Source organism: Vigna unguiculata, chromosome 6 (genome assembly GCF_004118075.2).
Source record: "Vigna unguiculata cultivar IT97K-499-35 chromosome 6, ASM411807v1, whole genome shotgun sequence".
Classification (NCBI taxonomy): domain Eukaryota; kingdom Viridiplantae; phylum Streptophyta; class Magnoliopsida; order Fabales; family Fabaceae; genus Vigna; species Vigna unguiculata.
The window spans coordinates 5,670,592-5,686,024 of NC_040284.1; the positions used below are offsets into that span (position 1 = coordinate 5,670,592).

Here is a 15,433-nt window from a genome sequence, read left to right on the forward strand (position 1 = left end):
ATGAAATTATGATGAAATCAATCTAAAGAAAAGCTTTGCTTTCTATGGATGGAGTGGAATACATGACAGATGAAAAAAGGATATGAAAAGTGGAATGGAAAGAATATGAGATATGTGATTAATAGCTAGTTGTCAAACCCAAAGAGAGTTGTTAAGTTTCTTTCTTCTATTCCCTGGACCTCTTTATATAAGCCTTGATTGAAATTGAACTTTGTCTTTTCTATTGCGATTTTTATCTTTTAATATAATATCTTTTAAATACTTAACAAATTTTATCAGTTTTAAAAATATTTAAAAGATATTCTTAGTTAATATTATGTGATTAATTATTTAAAAATATCTAAAAAATTATCCAAAAAATTTGACAATTTAAAGAATATTTGACAATTATTCTCTATTTATATTCTTTTTATATAATTAAATTAACTATTTAAAAACTTTATTAATAAATAATTAACATATGAATTTTTAATCTAATTTTCAATTCAATCTGTATTTGTTTGAACATACTTTGACGTGTTAATTGTCCGTTGATAGAACTTCACATGACCATCCCTTTCTCACTCCAAAATTAGGGTTTTGCTGTAGGGTTGTGCTGAAACGTGAAAGTGAGCTTCCGACGTGATGAAAGAACGGGAGCTGCTTGCGAGGAAGGCTCGTGATGGTGTAGGAAGCTACTTCGTCTTTCTCCTGCAGGTAGAGGGTTCAATCTCGGAATGAGGGTTTGCTTGCATGGTGGAGAGATCGCGTTCTGCTGCGTGGAGATGCAGTCGAGTTGCAGGGACTCGTGGTGTGAAAGGCGTTCGCGGTTTGTGGTTGTACCGTCTGCTGATTCGCGAGGGCTCCATGGTTAGTCTGTTTGAAAATTGCGGTTGCTTTTCGTGGTGAGACGGACTATAGCTCCGTCGGTGCTTCGCGGTGGCGTAGGGCTGACGGCGTGAACTGACGGTGGTGGTCGATCCTTCTTAGGGGTTTTGAGTTGGGAGAAGATCGAAGATGATGATGATGTGATGTTATGTGATTGGCCGGTAGAAGATTATGGTCACGTGGCAACATCATCTTAGTTCAGCTATGTTTGTAAGGATTGATGTGATGTGGCAGCTTCTGATCGGGGTGGTTTATGAGTTGTACGAGGGTTGAAAATAGAAAAATAGGGAAGTGTAATTGTGAAAGTGCTTATGTGGCCTATTTTTGAAAGGACAATGATACTTTAATCTACTTTTTTTGATCCATTTTTAACTCACCACTTCAATCACTATTAGATCATACATCACATCACCAAAAAGAATAAAAAAAGATGATCTAATGGTGATTGAAGTGGTGAGTTAAAAGTGGGTCAAAAAAAGTGGGTTAAAATATCATTTTCCTTTTTGAAAATGGGATTATACATGTGAAAATACATGTGAAGATTAGGGTGTATTTAGTTGCTTGAATATTTCTGTTTAGAATTTATTAACTTTTATTTTATTTTGTAATCTGAAATAATTCAATTTCACATTTTTAATAAATTAAATTTAATTTTAACTACATCAACAAATATTATAATATTCAAAAATATTTTATGTAATTAAAATTATTTTTTAATTCATTTTTATGTCACAAACTCAATAAGCTCAATTATCATAAATTTTGATTAAACCAACCTTTTAAGTATTAAAGTTCAATTAAATTCTCAAATTTAAACATTAAATGAGGAAAAAAATATGCATTCATCACACATTGTCTACCTTAGTCCCCAAGCTAGATCAAACTAGGATTTTGCTTCTCCTTTTCAAAGATACCTCTAGGTTTTCTTTAGCAATAAATAAAGGTGTTCTCCATGTAAAAATGACTTGAGATTAATAAAGTTATGCTGCCAAATTTCATTCGTACTTGTCTCTTAAGCCACCCGAGACTAAAGCATCCTTTATAGGTTTCTTGTAGCCACTCATCCCCTTAAGTTGGTCCAACTTCTCTTGAGAGCACCTAAACACTTCACCACTTTCACCATATACGCACCTTCCCACCATATCCATATAGCTTTCGCACCACCTTGGACTTCCTTCTAGCTTTGCTCACCTTGCTTGGAGGAGGACTCCATCATCACTTCAACTGTCTTCATCTCTTTTGTAGTTGTTTGTGCTACACATAAAAATGATTGCACCAATAAACTTCATGTGAAAACAACTCTTGCTATTGGAAACAAGTTAAAACCCTTATGAAAACAACTCTTGCTAATTAAAAATCGATTGCACCAATAACCTCCAAACAAAACCACGAATTGTGGCACTTTGGACAAAACCACTCCAAATCATCAATGAACTGGTAAGGTTCATTGATTTCATCGGAAAAGAATCATGGCTTGGATTCTGCCTAAAACACTTTGAAGAGAAAAAAAAAACAAAAAGCGAGAACAACAAACGTGATACAAATGACAATAAGAGAAGGAAGCTCACACTTGTACCAATAAATACATTAGAAGGAAGAACCAAAAATCCAAAATGAACATCTAAAGAGGATCCAGAAAAAAAAAACATGAAGAGCGAGAACATAAAAATGATACAAATGACAAGAGAAGGAAGTTGACACTTGTACCAATAAATACTTCAGAAGGAAGAACCAAAAATCCAAAATGAACATCAAAAGAGAATTAGAAAAAAAAACACGAAGAGTGAGAACAACAAACGTGATACAAATGGAAATTGATACTTGCACTAATAAATACTTTGGAAGGAAGAATGAAAAATCCAAAATGAACCTCGAAAGGGAAACAACCAAGCTTTGCTTACCAGTTGATGAAGACCAGCTTGGGATTTAAGAATAAAGGTTTGCTAAAGTCATTAGAAGTATAGTGAAAATAAAGGACGTCGATTCTATAAAATTTTGCAATGAATGAAGTCACGCCACTTTGAATTGTGAAATTCAAAGACAATGATCAGTGTTCCAAAGAAGAACCTAGAGATGTGAGAGAAAACCCCAGTTTTTCATTATCCCAAAATTGTTTTATAAACAAAGTCAACCCCATATTTATAATGAGGGTAAGTTGACCTAAAAAATTTAATCCAAACTTAAACAAAGTCAACTTCTAATTACAAGATACTAATTAAAGGAATGGGTCTTTGTCGTTGGCCACCACTTCCATTCATGCACCTCCACCAAAGATGTTAAGCTCTTCTTTTATGTATTACTCCTTTTGACATAATCGGTCTCTCATCAATTGACAAATGTAAATTTATGTCGGATATCCTACTGACCGACGTAAATTAACATCGATTTCTTACGAGGTCTGATGTAAAAGGTCCTGTATCAAATAAAAATCTATAATGAATGAGCATTTATGAACTTTAAAGTTTTGCATGTTCTTACAAATGAAGGACTTTGATCAAGTTGGAAAAGAGTTGGTGATTAGAGAAGTCAAACTTAGGACAAAGATTGGACCACTCTAGAGAAAGATTGAGTTGTACAAGTTCAAGGGAATTGATGTAGAAGTTCATTTTTCACTTAAGTACACTTAAACTTGTACAACTCAATCTTCTCCCAAGTGTCCTAAAAAGTACCAACAAACCACCACCATATTCCATACCTATTGAACAAAGTATCTTCTTTGTCTCATAATTTTGATTAGGTAATGTATTATTCTTTGGAAGCATTTCCTTCAACAACTAAAGAAATTTTATGAAGCTTTAATCAGTCCATCCATTCAATCTTTCAAATTCATCAACCATAACATTGTTGATAATCGTGTGAAGTTAGTTGAACCAAGATATAATGGATTCTCTGCATCAGTAGACATATTTTCACACATTGCTTCAACAAATGATTGTACTCCAACATCACAGATCATGTCCTATAATCTATCATCTGTTGCTCAATCAACATATTCATGTGTTTCACACACACTTGGCATGTCTAGGAATTCACCATGCCATGTCCATGTTGTATAATTCTTCATAAATCCATCGCATAAAAAGTGTTGTCTATTTTCAGAAACATCCAAGTTTCTCCCATTCAAACAATTCACATAAGGGCACCTCATCCTTACTTTGTTTTCTACACTACCAACATTATGTTGACCAAACTGTATAAACTCTTCTACCCCTTTCTCCCCTTTCTCGTAATAATCACTTATATGATCCATATATATGTTTTGTATATATATGTGATTGAAACTAGTTTTCTATCAATGCATGCAAAACTCATTTCTTTTATGAAATGTATGATTCTATCTCATTCGAGAAGATTCACTTTTACTATAATTGAATAGTAAATAAACTGTAATCATCATCCCTTATATTTTACAACATTTTGCATTGGTCCTCAAGTGACAGGAAATGAAAGTGGTAACATAAAATCTTCATAGTCAAATGTGAACTTAAGATCAACACAAAGTGCAATAAACCAAAATTGAGTAAAATATATGAATATAAATTATAATTTATGTACTAATTAATTATTAAAATGTGACTACACTTTTCAAATTGTCTAACCAAACAATTCAAATTTAATACAATTATTGACAATACAATCTCCATTACTTTTCATATAAAGTTTAAAATTAGAGGAATAGTAGACAAATAAATGTATTAAATTTTAAACATAAACCTAAGATCGTTCAATCGATAATTCTAACAAAAAAAATTGTAACTATAAAAAATTAAAAACTACAAATAAGTCCCATAAAATTATTTGTCAGGAGTCGAAAACCCCCGAACCCAAAACCAATACATTTGAATCAAGAAAATATTTATAAACCCTCATAACATAATCTAAATCACTGAATAAAATAAATTCTAAAATTAAATATTATCTAGAGTTTAAAAATAAGAAATGAAAAAAATATACAATATTAAAGCATTTAACTCGGAATACAAGTATAGGGAATGAAAAATCACGGGAAGAAGACCACTAGGAGGGAGAGTTGCACTAAAGATTCATAATGGTGAGGAGAGAAGCACCAAAGGAGAGAGAATCATGAGCCACCATAGAAGAAAACTGAGGCACAAGCAACAGACTTGGCGAATGAGGAGGAAGAAGTGACGAACGAGCAACATAAACACCTCAAGCAGCAAGGTGAATGTAGAAACCACCACTAGCGACAAGACGTGAGCAACGAGAAGGAAAACCCAATTAGTGACACAAATGCGAACCAGGAGAACCCAAAATAGTGGTGCCAATGTGAATCCAAATGGTAGCACAACAACGACACTGAAATACGCGATGGTGGCAATGTGAATGTTGAGAAGGGTGGATAATGGTGCAAATGAAGAAGGTCAAAATGAGAGAGAAAAATAATGCATGCATTCGCGGTAAGAGAAAATAAAATATGAAGGTTGCAAAGGCTTTTAAGTGATAGTTGGAATAGGGAACTATCGTCGTTTATCCTCTAAGTCACTTTTAATGACGATTGTATAAAATAACAGAAGTCATTTCACCTTTGTGCCATTTTTAACAACGATTTTCTCGGAAACATCATGGAATACTTCACCTAAATTACAAAAATGTTACCGCATTTCATTTGACGACGTTGCTTTTTTAGTTGTTATTTTTGAACGTGTGATCATTAGACAATATTTAAGACAAGTTTGAAAAACACAATTCAACTCTCTTTTCTTGTGTTTTTACTTGTTTTTTATAGTTGGTATTAGAGCTCAACATCTAAAAGATTGAGTGTGTGACAAAAAGTTTAAACCACCAAAAGAAGATATGGTATTCCTTGATTTTAAACTACGAGGGCAATGAAGATGTGCAACTATGCAAAACTACCACTCTCACAAGATAATACGAGCCTTTCACTATAAAGGATAGTGAAAGCATAGATGACATATTTGGAAGAATGCAAATTCTTCTAAATAGGCTAGAAGCTCTCGGGTAGAGCTTCTCCAAAGCCCAAGTGAATGTACCATCAATAGAACGCCAAAGATTTAGGAACCAAAGACAACATCCATCATAGAGGGGACGTGATCTTAAAAAGCTTACATAGGATGAACTACTTGGAATCTTGGGAGTGTATAAGATGCATTTTCAAGATAAAAGTCAAAAAGAAGCATCCATCTCATCAGGCCAAAGGTTAAAGGCAAAAGGCAAGGCTATGTAAAGAAAATAAAGCTTTAAAATCTTTGGGATGGGAAGTTTAGATGTTTAAGGATGCGTTAAACAACTCTATAATAAGGAAATATCCCTAATGTTTGCTTGATTTAAGAAGTTGCTTAAATATAAAGGAGAACGAACATAAGGTTTCTTGTTAGGTGTGAATAAAGTTAGCACAAACATAAAAAGGATGAAGTTGTGCAAGACAACCTTTGTTATGAGAGCAAGAACATAGGGCACATAGGAACTTATTTCTCCAAACAACATATGAATCCCAAGCTCAAGAAGAAGTCTAATGGAAACTTATTAGGAAAATAAAAACCAAGGATTAAACTTTGACATAAACGAATATGCCAACACATGTCTAATGGTTTATGCAAATGGAAAGGTATACTCTGAAACTCTTTTTTCTTCTCTCAGCCTCTGATTCCTCATCATTTAATGATGAAGATGTGGATGATCTCTCTTATGAGGATCTTCTCAACAACTACAACAATTTGTTTAAGCAATAGTGTCACAATTGGGGTCACGACAAGACTACAAAAATCTTTGAAAAATGGTTGAGTCGTCACCATAGTTTATTGAGAAAAACTATAGAAAAACCTTTAAAGAAACAATGATTTTCAAAACAAAATTCATGTTCAAGAGTCTATTATGTGAAGACATTAACACCCTACAACATCCACCTAATACATACAAAATTGATGAGATTTTTAAAATATTTATTTTCTCTCGTAATCCAAACAAAAACTATGGAAAAATCTTTAAAGAAACAATGATTTTCAAAACAAAATTCATGTTCAAGAGTCTATTACGTGAAGACATTAACACCCTACAACATCCACCTAATACATACAAAATTGATGAGATTTTTAAAATATTTATTTTCTCTCGTAATCCAAACAAAAACATATGTAAAAAACTATTTTAAGTTACTTATTTTTTTCAACAAAAAGAAATTATGAAATTATTTGTTTAGACTTAACAAAGATTGATTTTGATCTTAGGTATTTTAATTCACAATAAAAAATGAACACTACAAGAATGTGGCATTTTGGCGTCGGCCCAAAAAGGACACTACGAAGCCAAAACCGACGCTAGTAGAAAGTTCGCGTCGGCCCAGTGACGGTATGGTGCACCACGCTATTTTCTTGGACTCAAAGGCTATTTGCGTCGGTCAGGAGCGGACGAAGATTTGCGGCTTAATTCGCGTCGGCTTAACCGAAGAAAACACATCAGAATATAATAATCATTTTTTTATGCGTGGGCTAAGCCCACACAAAATGGAAATAAAAAAAAAGTTAAAAATAGCTTTGAGTGGGTGTAGCGTGAGCTCAGCCGACACAAACTATTTAAATTAAATTGTTGGTGTCGGCTTAGCGAGGGCTTGGCCGACACAAATTTCTATAAATTTCGAAAAGAAATATTTGTTTCGAGGCACATCCCAGAGACTGCATCCAGTTCAAAAACCTGCATTCAGACAACAATCCCGAAATCCATATCTTTCAAGCATCTTAAAGGCTGCATCCAAGCACATCTAAGAATTTGCAAACAAAGTTAAGAATATTGTGACTTAAATGAGATCAAATTACAAGTTATACAAAGTCCATAAATCTAAGATCAAAATAAGACAAGTTTACTGTCATTGCTATTACAACCACATTACAACCAACATTTTCCTCATTTTTTTACAATGCATATCACACTCTGTCAAGCCACATTGCAGTCAACATTTTCCTCTTTTTTATACAATACAATGCATATCACACTCCATCAAAGTAAGGCCAAGCATTCAAGTATCACATTTGGTCCAAAGCAAAAACTAATCAATAACGTAATCAACCCAAAGCAAAAACTAAATAATAAATTACCAATTACTGATCCATTTCATTGTTTTTACTTCTATGATCGATCTAAATTACAATTTCCAATTTCCCTAAAATATATTGCTTAAATTACCTATAATTTAATCACTAAATTTATAAACAAGTTTAATGACTTAATAATTAAGTTACCTAAAGGGACTAAAATAACTAATTAGTCCTAATTATAATTATTTTCTATTCCTAAATTATAAATTTCAATTTTAAACATCTTATAATTAATTTCAGAGTAGATTCAGGATGAACAATAATTTAGTGGAATCAAACAAAAGTCTCCTCCCGCACACACAATATGGCTCATGAGATGAATTGAATTGTATTACGATTAGGTAAAAGTGCTTTATACTCTAGCTATTTCTAATTGATTGAATTTCTTTCTGAAAAAGATGGGGAACAATTTTAAAACTTATGAATGCAGGAAAAGGGATATAAAAAGAGACATGGATAAGAAAAAAGAAACAAAGCAATGGGAAAAGAAAAAAGATAATTGCTCTCAAGTCAATTCAATTATAATGTTGATAGTGAATTCAATGTGTATATGGAGTGTGCAGTCATCATCATCTCTTATCAAAGGGGTCACAAACCATAACAGAGAAAAAAAACCATTTACTGAAAAGAAATCCATAAATATACCTTGAATCAGTTAAATATTTTATGTCTGAGATTGAGAATAATTCATCTCGCAAGCCTCTTCACGAACCCTCCTACTACTTCGAACGAAATCGCGAACCCTTTCATCTCGCAAGCCTTCCAATCGCCTCCCGACCGAACCTCACAATCACCTCTCCTGTTGCATGGAATCAACGCAGAATCACAGCGTTGTTCACTCAGAGTGCTGCTTTACAGGCACTGTTTGCAGGCGTAGAGAAGGAGAAGGAGATAACCTGTGCCATTGAAGCTCGACGCGAGGAAGGAGAAACAAATTTCTTGCTCACTTGCTCAAGGAAATGCGGCAAAATTGGGGAAAAGAACTCCAACTCATGGCAGAAAGGGGGAAAACGAAAACCCTAACTTCGCATAAACACAAAATGGAGTCTCGTTCTGGCACTTAAGGGAGGCTAGCTTGGCACTCGTGGAGAAGGGAAAAAAAGAAAAAAACCCTCAATTGGCAGAAACAAAAGAAGGCAAAAGTGAAATTGGGAAAGGGAGAAATTGGTAGAAGTAAAAGCCACCTGATAACTTTTTTTTTTCTTTTAATTAAGTGTAGTATGCGTCGGCTATCCGACGTTCTTAATTTTCGAGTGATGCGTCGGCCAAGCCGACGAGAAGGTCAAAAAAATTTATAGAACTAATTTTCTTTTAATTAATTCACATAAATTTCCGTAGAGTCCATTATGCGTTGGTTAAGCCGACGCCCTTTGCGTCCCCATGACAGCCGACGCCATTTTTGGAAGCTAAATACCAACATTCTTGTAGTGGAAGATTACATAGTTGTTGTTTGTTTTAAATATTTTTAGATAATAATTGTTTAATTAGATTTCTATATTAACATTTTTAATTATCAAGTACATAATAAAAGATTTTCAAAATTTCGAGTAAGTTTAGAACATAATGATAATTAATCTATATTATTATATAAAATATAAAGAGGATTCATTTTTTAGTGTCAATATCTTTTTTCACTTTTATCCTTCAAGTGATTTTTTCTTTAATTTAATGGTTTTGTTTTTTAAATTTAACTATTTTTTTAAATTAAATAAATAACAATCATCTACTAAATAAATAAAAACTATATACAACTAAAATGTTAAAAATATTTATATTTATTTTTATAATTATAGTTTCATACTTTTTGTTATCATACACAAATAACACATATGCGGACTAGTTATTTTTAAAACAATTATTAAAACAAAAATTATACTTATTAAACAAATAGCCTTATAGGTTTCACTTATGAGATAAATGTAAATATTTAAATGTTTATGTATGACTTGGATAGTTTGATATGAAATAATACAGGTTGAATAGTTATGTTATTTCGTTTTTATTACCATAAAAATAATTGCCTTACTACAAAATTTAATTTCATTAGTTATGTTCGGACTCCTTAATGGTCGGGGAAATTGAACATTATTTGACTTTTAGTAATTACTAGTAGGTTTGTTAAGGAAGAATTAACATTAATATAATTAATCTTAAAGGAAGTCTTTTAAGTTTTACTTCGCTTTATAAATTTAAAATCTTTTTATCCTTTGCAATTTACTTTGTAAATTTCAAATTATTATTGGTTCCCTTTAAAATTAATCTCATGACGCTTTTTTTTTTTTTAAAACCACGTGACAATTACTAAAAATAAAATGCATGTTCAATTACTTCAATTATTATTGGAGTAAAAGTAAAATTAATAAAATTAATTTTTTTTTTCTAATATTATTCTTTTTTATTATATTAATAATAAAATATGTCAATACTTATTTCAATGAATCAATTACCTCTTCTTTTATATTATCACTACCAAAAAACTTTTAAATAGTAACCAATTTTAATGACCAATAATTATTAGTAACTATAGTGACCAACTAATTTACTGACCAATTATAATCAGTAAATAAATATTTAAATTGGTTACTATAATGATTAACTATTTTTTATTTTTAAAATTGGTTACTAATTGAGAATTTTTTTATAGTGTACAAAGATTGTTTTGATAAATTTTTTGGTTATGTTACAACACATTAATCCAAAGCAAACAAGAAAATTAAATATATTTATTTACAAGTTAAATATAACTTTCTGAGAAGTTTTATAAAATATAATTTATACAAATGAATTTTAATTTATAAATAATTGTTTTAATAACTATTTTTCCTGTTTGAACACAATTAGAGTGCAAAGAGAGTTGATGACACATAATGTCAAAAGACAGTCACATGTTGTGCTTATGCTTAATTCCTGTGTGTTTATAATTATATATATAGAGAACTTATTTTATTTAAATTTCCTGCTCCAGAATACTTTTTTCAGCAATTGAAGAATACATTAAGACAGTAATAAACATAATACAAGAAAAGAGTAAACGAGCTTGCCTTTTAGGAAAAGCAGTAATAAACTCCTTCCTAAACCCCAAATAAAACAGATACTCGACACCCATATTACATAATTAAGACTCAAATCAAATTCTTATTCTTTGCTTCTATATAGAAAAGTTTATCTCAAACCTCACTATATAGTTTTATTTAAGTAATCAATCTTATAGTAAACTCCTTGAACATGGATCAAAGAACAGTACTGTGGTGAAGAACATCCTTTACAAACTTATACAAATCACTGTACGATGATCCTCCAACTTGTATAGCTCTTGCTGCTTTTTTCTTCAACTGTAAGCAGTTTTGTCTCATTTCCATTCCTTTTTCTCCCTTCATCATTTCCTTGGCAAGCTTTGATACCTCTTCTCTCTTTACATCGTGATTAATTTCCATCCCTATGCCCCAACTTGTGCATATATACCTACAATTTGTGAGTTGTTCGGCGAAAAAAGGCCAACAAATCATAGGCACACCAGCAGATATGCTTTCAAGAGTAGAATTCCAGCCACAATGGGTTAGAAAAACCCCAACAGATGGATGAGAAAGCACTTGCTCTTGAATGCACCAATGTGTTATGAATCCCCTATCTTTGATCTCATCAAAAAACTCTTGTGGCAAAACTACAGATCCACCCATCACTAAATCTGGCCTAGTTATCCATAAGAAAGGTAGCTTGCTATTTGCAAGTCCCCATGCAAACTCTTTCAGGTGATGCTCTGTCATTACTGTTATACTTCCATAGTTAACATATATGACTGAGTTTGGTTCCCATTTGTCTAACCATGATAAGCACTGTGAGTCATTTTTCCATAAACTTGACCCACTTGACATGAAACCATTTTCTTTCTCTGGAAAAGGCCTACTAAGCAAGTGAAGTGGACCAAAGTTGTATATGTTTGGGTTTTTGGCCTTAAGATATTCTAGGGCTTTTTCCTCCAAGTCTTCAAATGTGTTAATAATGATTGAAGATGATCTTAAGCAATTTTTTGTTTCAACATTCAAGAAATCAAACAAAATATCATCTAGAGTAGTGACTCTAATAAAGCTTGGAATGTCTTTTAGTCTTATATCTTCCGGTCCTGAGATCCATTTTAAACTTTTCTCCAAGGTTCCATCATTCTCAAAATTATCATCTAAAATTTTGACAGAAATAAAGTTAGACCGTTTACGTATCACAAAGATAAAGAATTTATATGTACATAGTTTACTATCAGAAGCAATCTATAAAGCAAATTATTATACAAGATGCTAGCCAATAAAAACTAACAGAAATAAGGGTTAACAAAGTACTTCTATATGCAATTACGTTAGTATATATAATTTCATTTCGTTTTCTTGTATCAGCAAAAACATAGTAGATGTTCCATCATATCTGTTGAGGACAATTATGCACTATTAAACCTTGAAAATAAGAGAGAAAACAAAACAAAATAGAGACGCACCTTTGAATGGAATAATGCCTCTTTTCACGAGTTCATCAAATTGCAAATACCCCACTAAGCCACAAGCTGATGCTGTCCAGAATTGAACATCTGGTATGCCCAAATCCCTTGCAACTTTTGCAGCAAAGCCCATGAGCCCATCAGCAATTATGCAACTAATCGGAGGCACATGATGTGAAGAGTTGAGCTTCATCACCAAGTCTTTGAATGGAGCATAACAGTTTTTCCTAAGTGAAAGATTGAGTTGAGGAAGATTCTGCGTTGCATCCTTGTCTGAAGGTGGCAGACCATCGGGTATGGTCTCAAATGTGAAATCTGGGAGACCCTTTACAAAGTGTGCTCCATGGGACTTAACAAAACGGTTGTGGTTGAACTCAGTGTTCACAAAGGTTACGTGGAAACCCTGGCAATGAAGGAGTTTGGCTAATTGCATCAAGGGGCTTATGTGTCCCTGTGCTGGGTATGGTACACACACAGCGTGAGGCTTTCGGGTATGAAGTGAGGCCATTTTGTGGGTGACAAATGTATGATATAGTAAGATGGCTATGGACTCTGGTTTAGCTTACTTCTTTTTCTCCTACAATGTCTTCTATAAATAGTAAGAGAAAAATGAGAAAAGTAACCCTATAAGATGTTAGTAATTTTAATACAAGTACAAAATGGTAATTTCCAATTCAACATATTTTAACAAATAAAAAAAATCGTAATTAGTTACATAAAAAGATAATAGGTAGTATATAGTACGGTATATTGCTAAAAGAAATGTTAAATTACTTTGTTTTTGCTCAAACTATTATAAAAACTTGATTCTTTTATAAATTAAATTATGAAATATATATTTCATGAAAGTCATAAAATGTCTTTTCCAATAAACGGTATATGGAATGTTTTTCATACCACAAAACAATTTCAAATAAATTACAACATAACCTCCATATATATATAATTTATTAAGGAACATGTTTATATAATTTTTATAATTAAAAGGATAATTAGTTTAATTTAAAGATAAAACAAAGTTTTTATAAAATAATTTAAGGACAAAAACATTTAAACTTAAAAAATCTAATGATGCTTTGTAGTTGTTTATACGTGTAATATTGTTGCTTTTGGCATATGAGTAGTTTATATTTATTATTTTGTTAATGTTAAAGGATAACTAAAAGTAAAATTCAAAATACGAGATAATGTCAATTGTAATAAATCTGAGATCATCTCGAGTATCTAGCCCGATATCATCTCGACTTATATTACCAATATTATCTCATATTACTACCTACTTGATACTATCTTAAATCATGCTTATATGGCCAAGATCGTCTCGATCAATACCATATTATGTCGGCCAGGACATTGTGAAAAGAGTTAATGGAAGAACGTCACAATCAACTGAGATCAATAGTTAAGACATATAACTAAGACATTAACCAAATTAATCAAGATGATTATCTACCAAGCCTAATAAGGCATTGACCATATAAATAATGTAAATAGTACTCTATTCACAAGATAAATTAATTATGTGTTCATTTATTCCAATTTATTACATCTGACACACAATCTTGACTTGAGTATCGAAATGTCTTCCTGCAGACACACCTTTCTTGATTTGAAGCGATTATGGACCTCAAAACATCTTAATTTAAAGGTTGAAGAGCATTGAAAACAGTTTCTCGTGGAGTATTTACGGTGTGTTTTCGGTCTTAGAAGAAGATCGAGATTATGTCTTTGTTCATGTTATTGAATATGAAATTGATTTTTTTTTTACATATTTGTATAAACTTGACAATTAGTTTTGAGAATAATATAGTTATTAAAAGATACATTTTTATAAATTATCTAGAAAATGATAAAAAGAAAACAAAATAGTATGTATGAATTAGGGTAACCTTATTGTCCCCATTCAATATATTTATTTTTGCTGATAAAATAAAAAATTATCAATTAGGTATACAAATTTATTCTAAAGTTATAATATGCTATATGAAGAAATAAATAAAATGAATGATAAACGGTACGATGGTTGATATTTGATACTAATATTTAATCGTAAATATTAAAGTAATTATTATTAAATTTAGCACTTTATTTTTGTGTATAATGATTTGTTTGTCGACGCAAAATAATTATTTTGTTCATAGATATTGAAGTCGTATGTATAATTAATACTTTGCTTTTTTACGGAATTAATATATAAAAGTCTACACAAGTCGTTATCCACGAAGAGTTTATCAATTGTATGTTATGTATTACTCTTCCTTTCAGTCAGAGACCATTAATCTCTAAAGCAATAATAATGTTTCAATTTGGTAAGAGGTATTTATTGCATACGGCAAGTTTGATAGCCACAAAACAAAGTAATCAGTGCACTTGTGGTTCTCCAAATAATTATGAAAATGATACAATTTTCAACCAATATTTATTAAAGGTTTAATAAATAGAATAGGCTTAGCTAACTTTAAGTGGAAACTTTAATACTTTTTCTAATAAAATTAAGGATATTGTGCATACCATACCAATGTTTAATTTTTTATACTTATTAATTTATCGTAAATTTGTTGCATTCTAATTTTATGTAATTTTAATATCTATTTGTTTAAGTTATTGTTGATTTAGTCAATATTAATTTAATTTATTTTTATATTTATTTTAATTAGTATCTTTTAATATTTATTAAATTTAATTAGTTAATATCAATTTTATTTATTTTGATATCTATATTTATTTAACATTATTAATTGTTGATTAAACTGACATTAATTTTAGTCATTTTTAATATTTATTTAATTTAATCGATACTACTATAATTTTTAAATATTTATTTAAATTTTGTGTCAATTAAGATCAAATGAATCTTATAATGTGTGTCTTTCCATGTCTTAGAACATATGGTAAATACGCTTCAAAGAAAGGTAGAGAAGCTTCAATTTTGAGCATGCTTTGTCGAGGTGATTATAATTTATAGTCATATTTCATGCTTCAAAGATTCTCTATCAATCCCTACTTTCTTCTT

The 15,433-nt window shown here is 31.2% G+C and overlaps 1 protein-coding gene across 1 annotated transcript; it reads right to left on the reverse strand.

Annotated features, from left to right (window-relative positions):
- Window positions 1-10,878: 10,878 nt before the first annotated feature.
- On the reverse strand, window positions 10,879-12,959 carry LOC114189056 (linamarin synthase 1-like). The gene is made up of 2 exons (XM_028077760.1): window positions 12,421-12,959; window positions 10,879-12,111 (listed from the first exon to the last, which is right to left on the reverse strand). Exons 1-2 carry the CDS (start codon window positions 12,926-12,928, stop codon window positions 11,168-11,170), a joined length of 1,452 nt encoding a protein of 483 aa, XP_027933561.1. The 5' UTR covers window positions 12,929-12,959; the 3' UTR covers window positions 10,879-11,167.
- Between the last annotated feature and the right edge of the window lie 2,474 nt (window positions 12,960-15,433).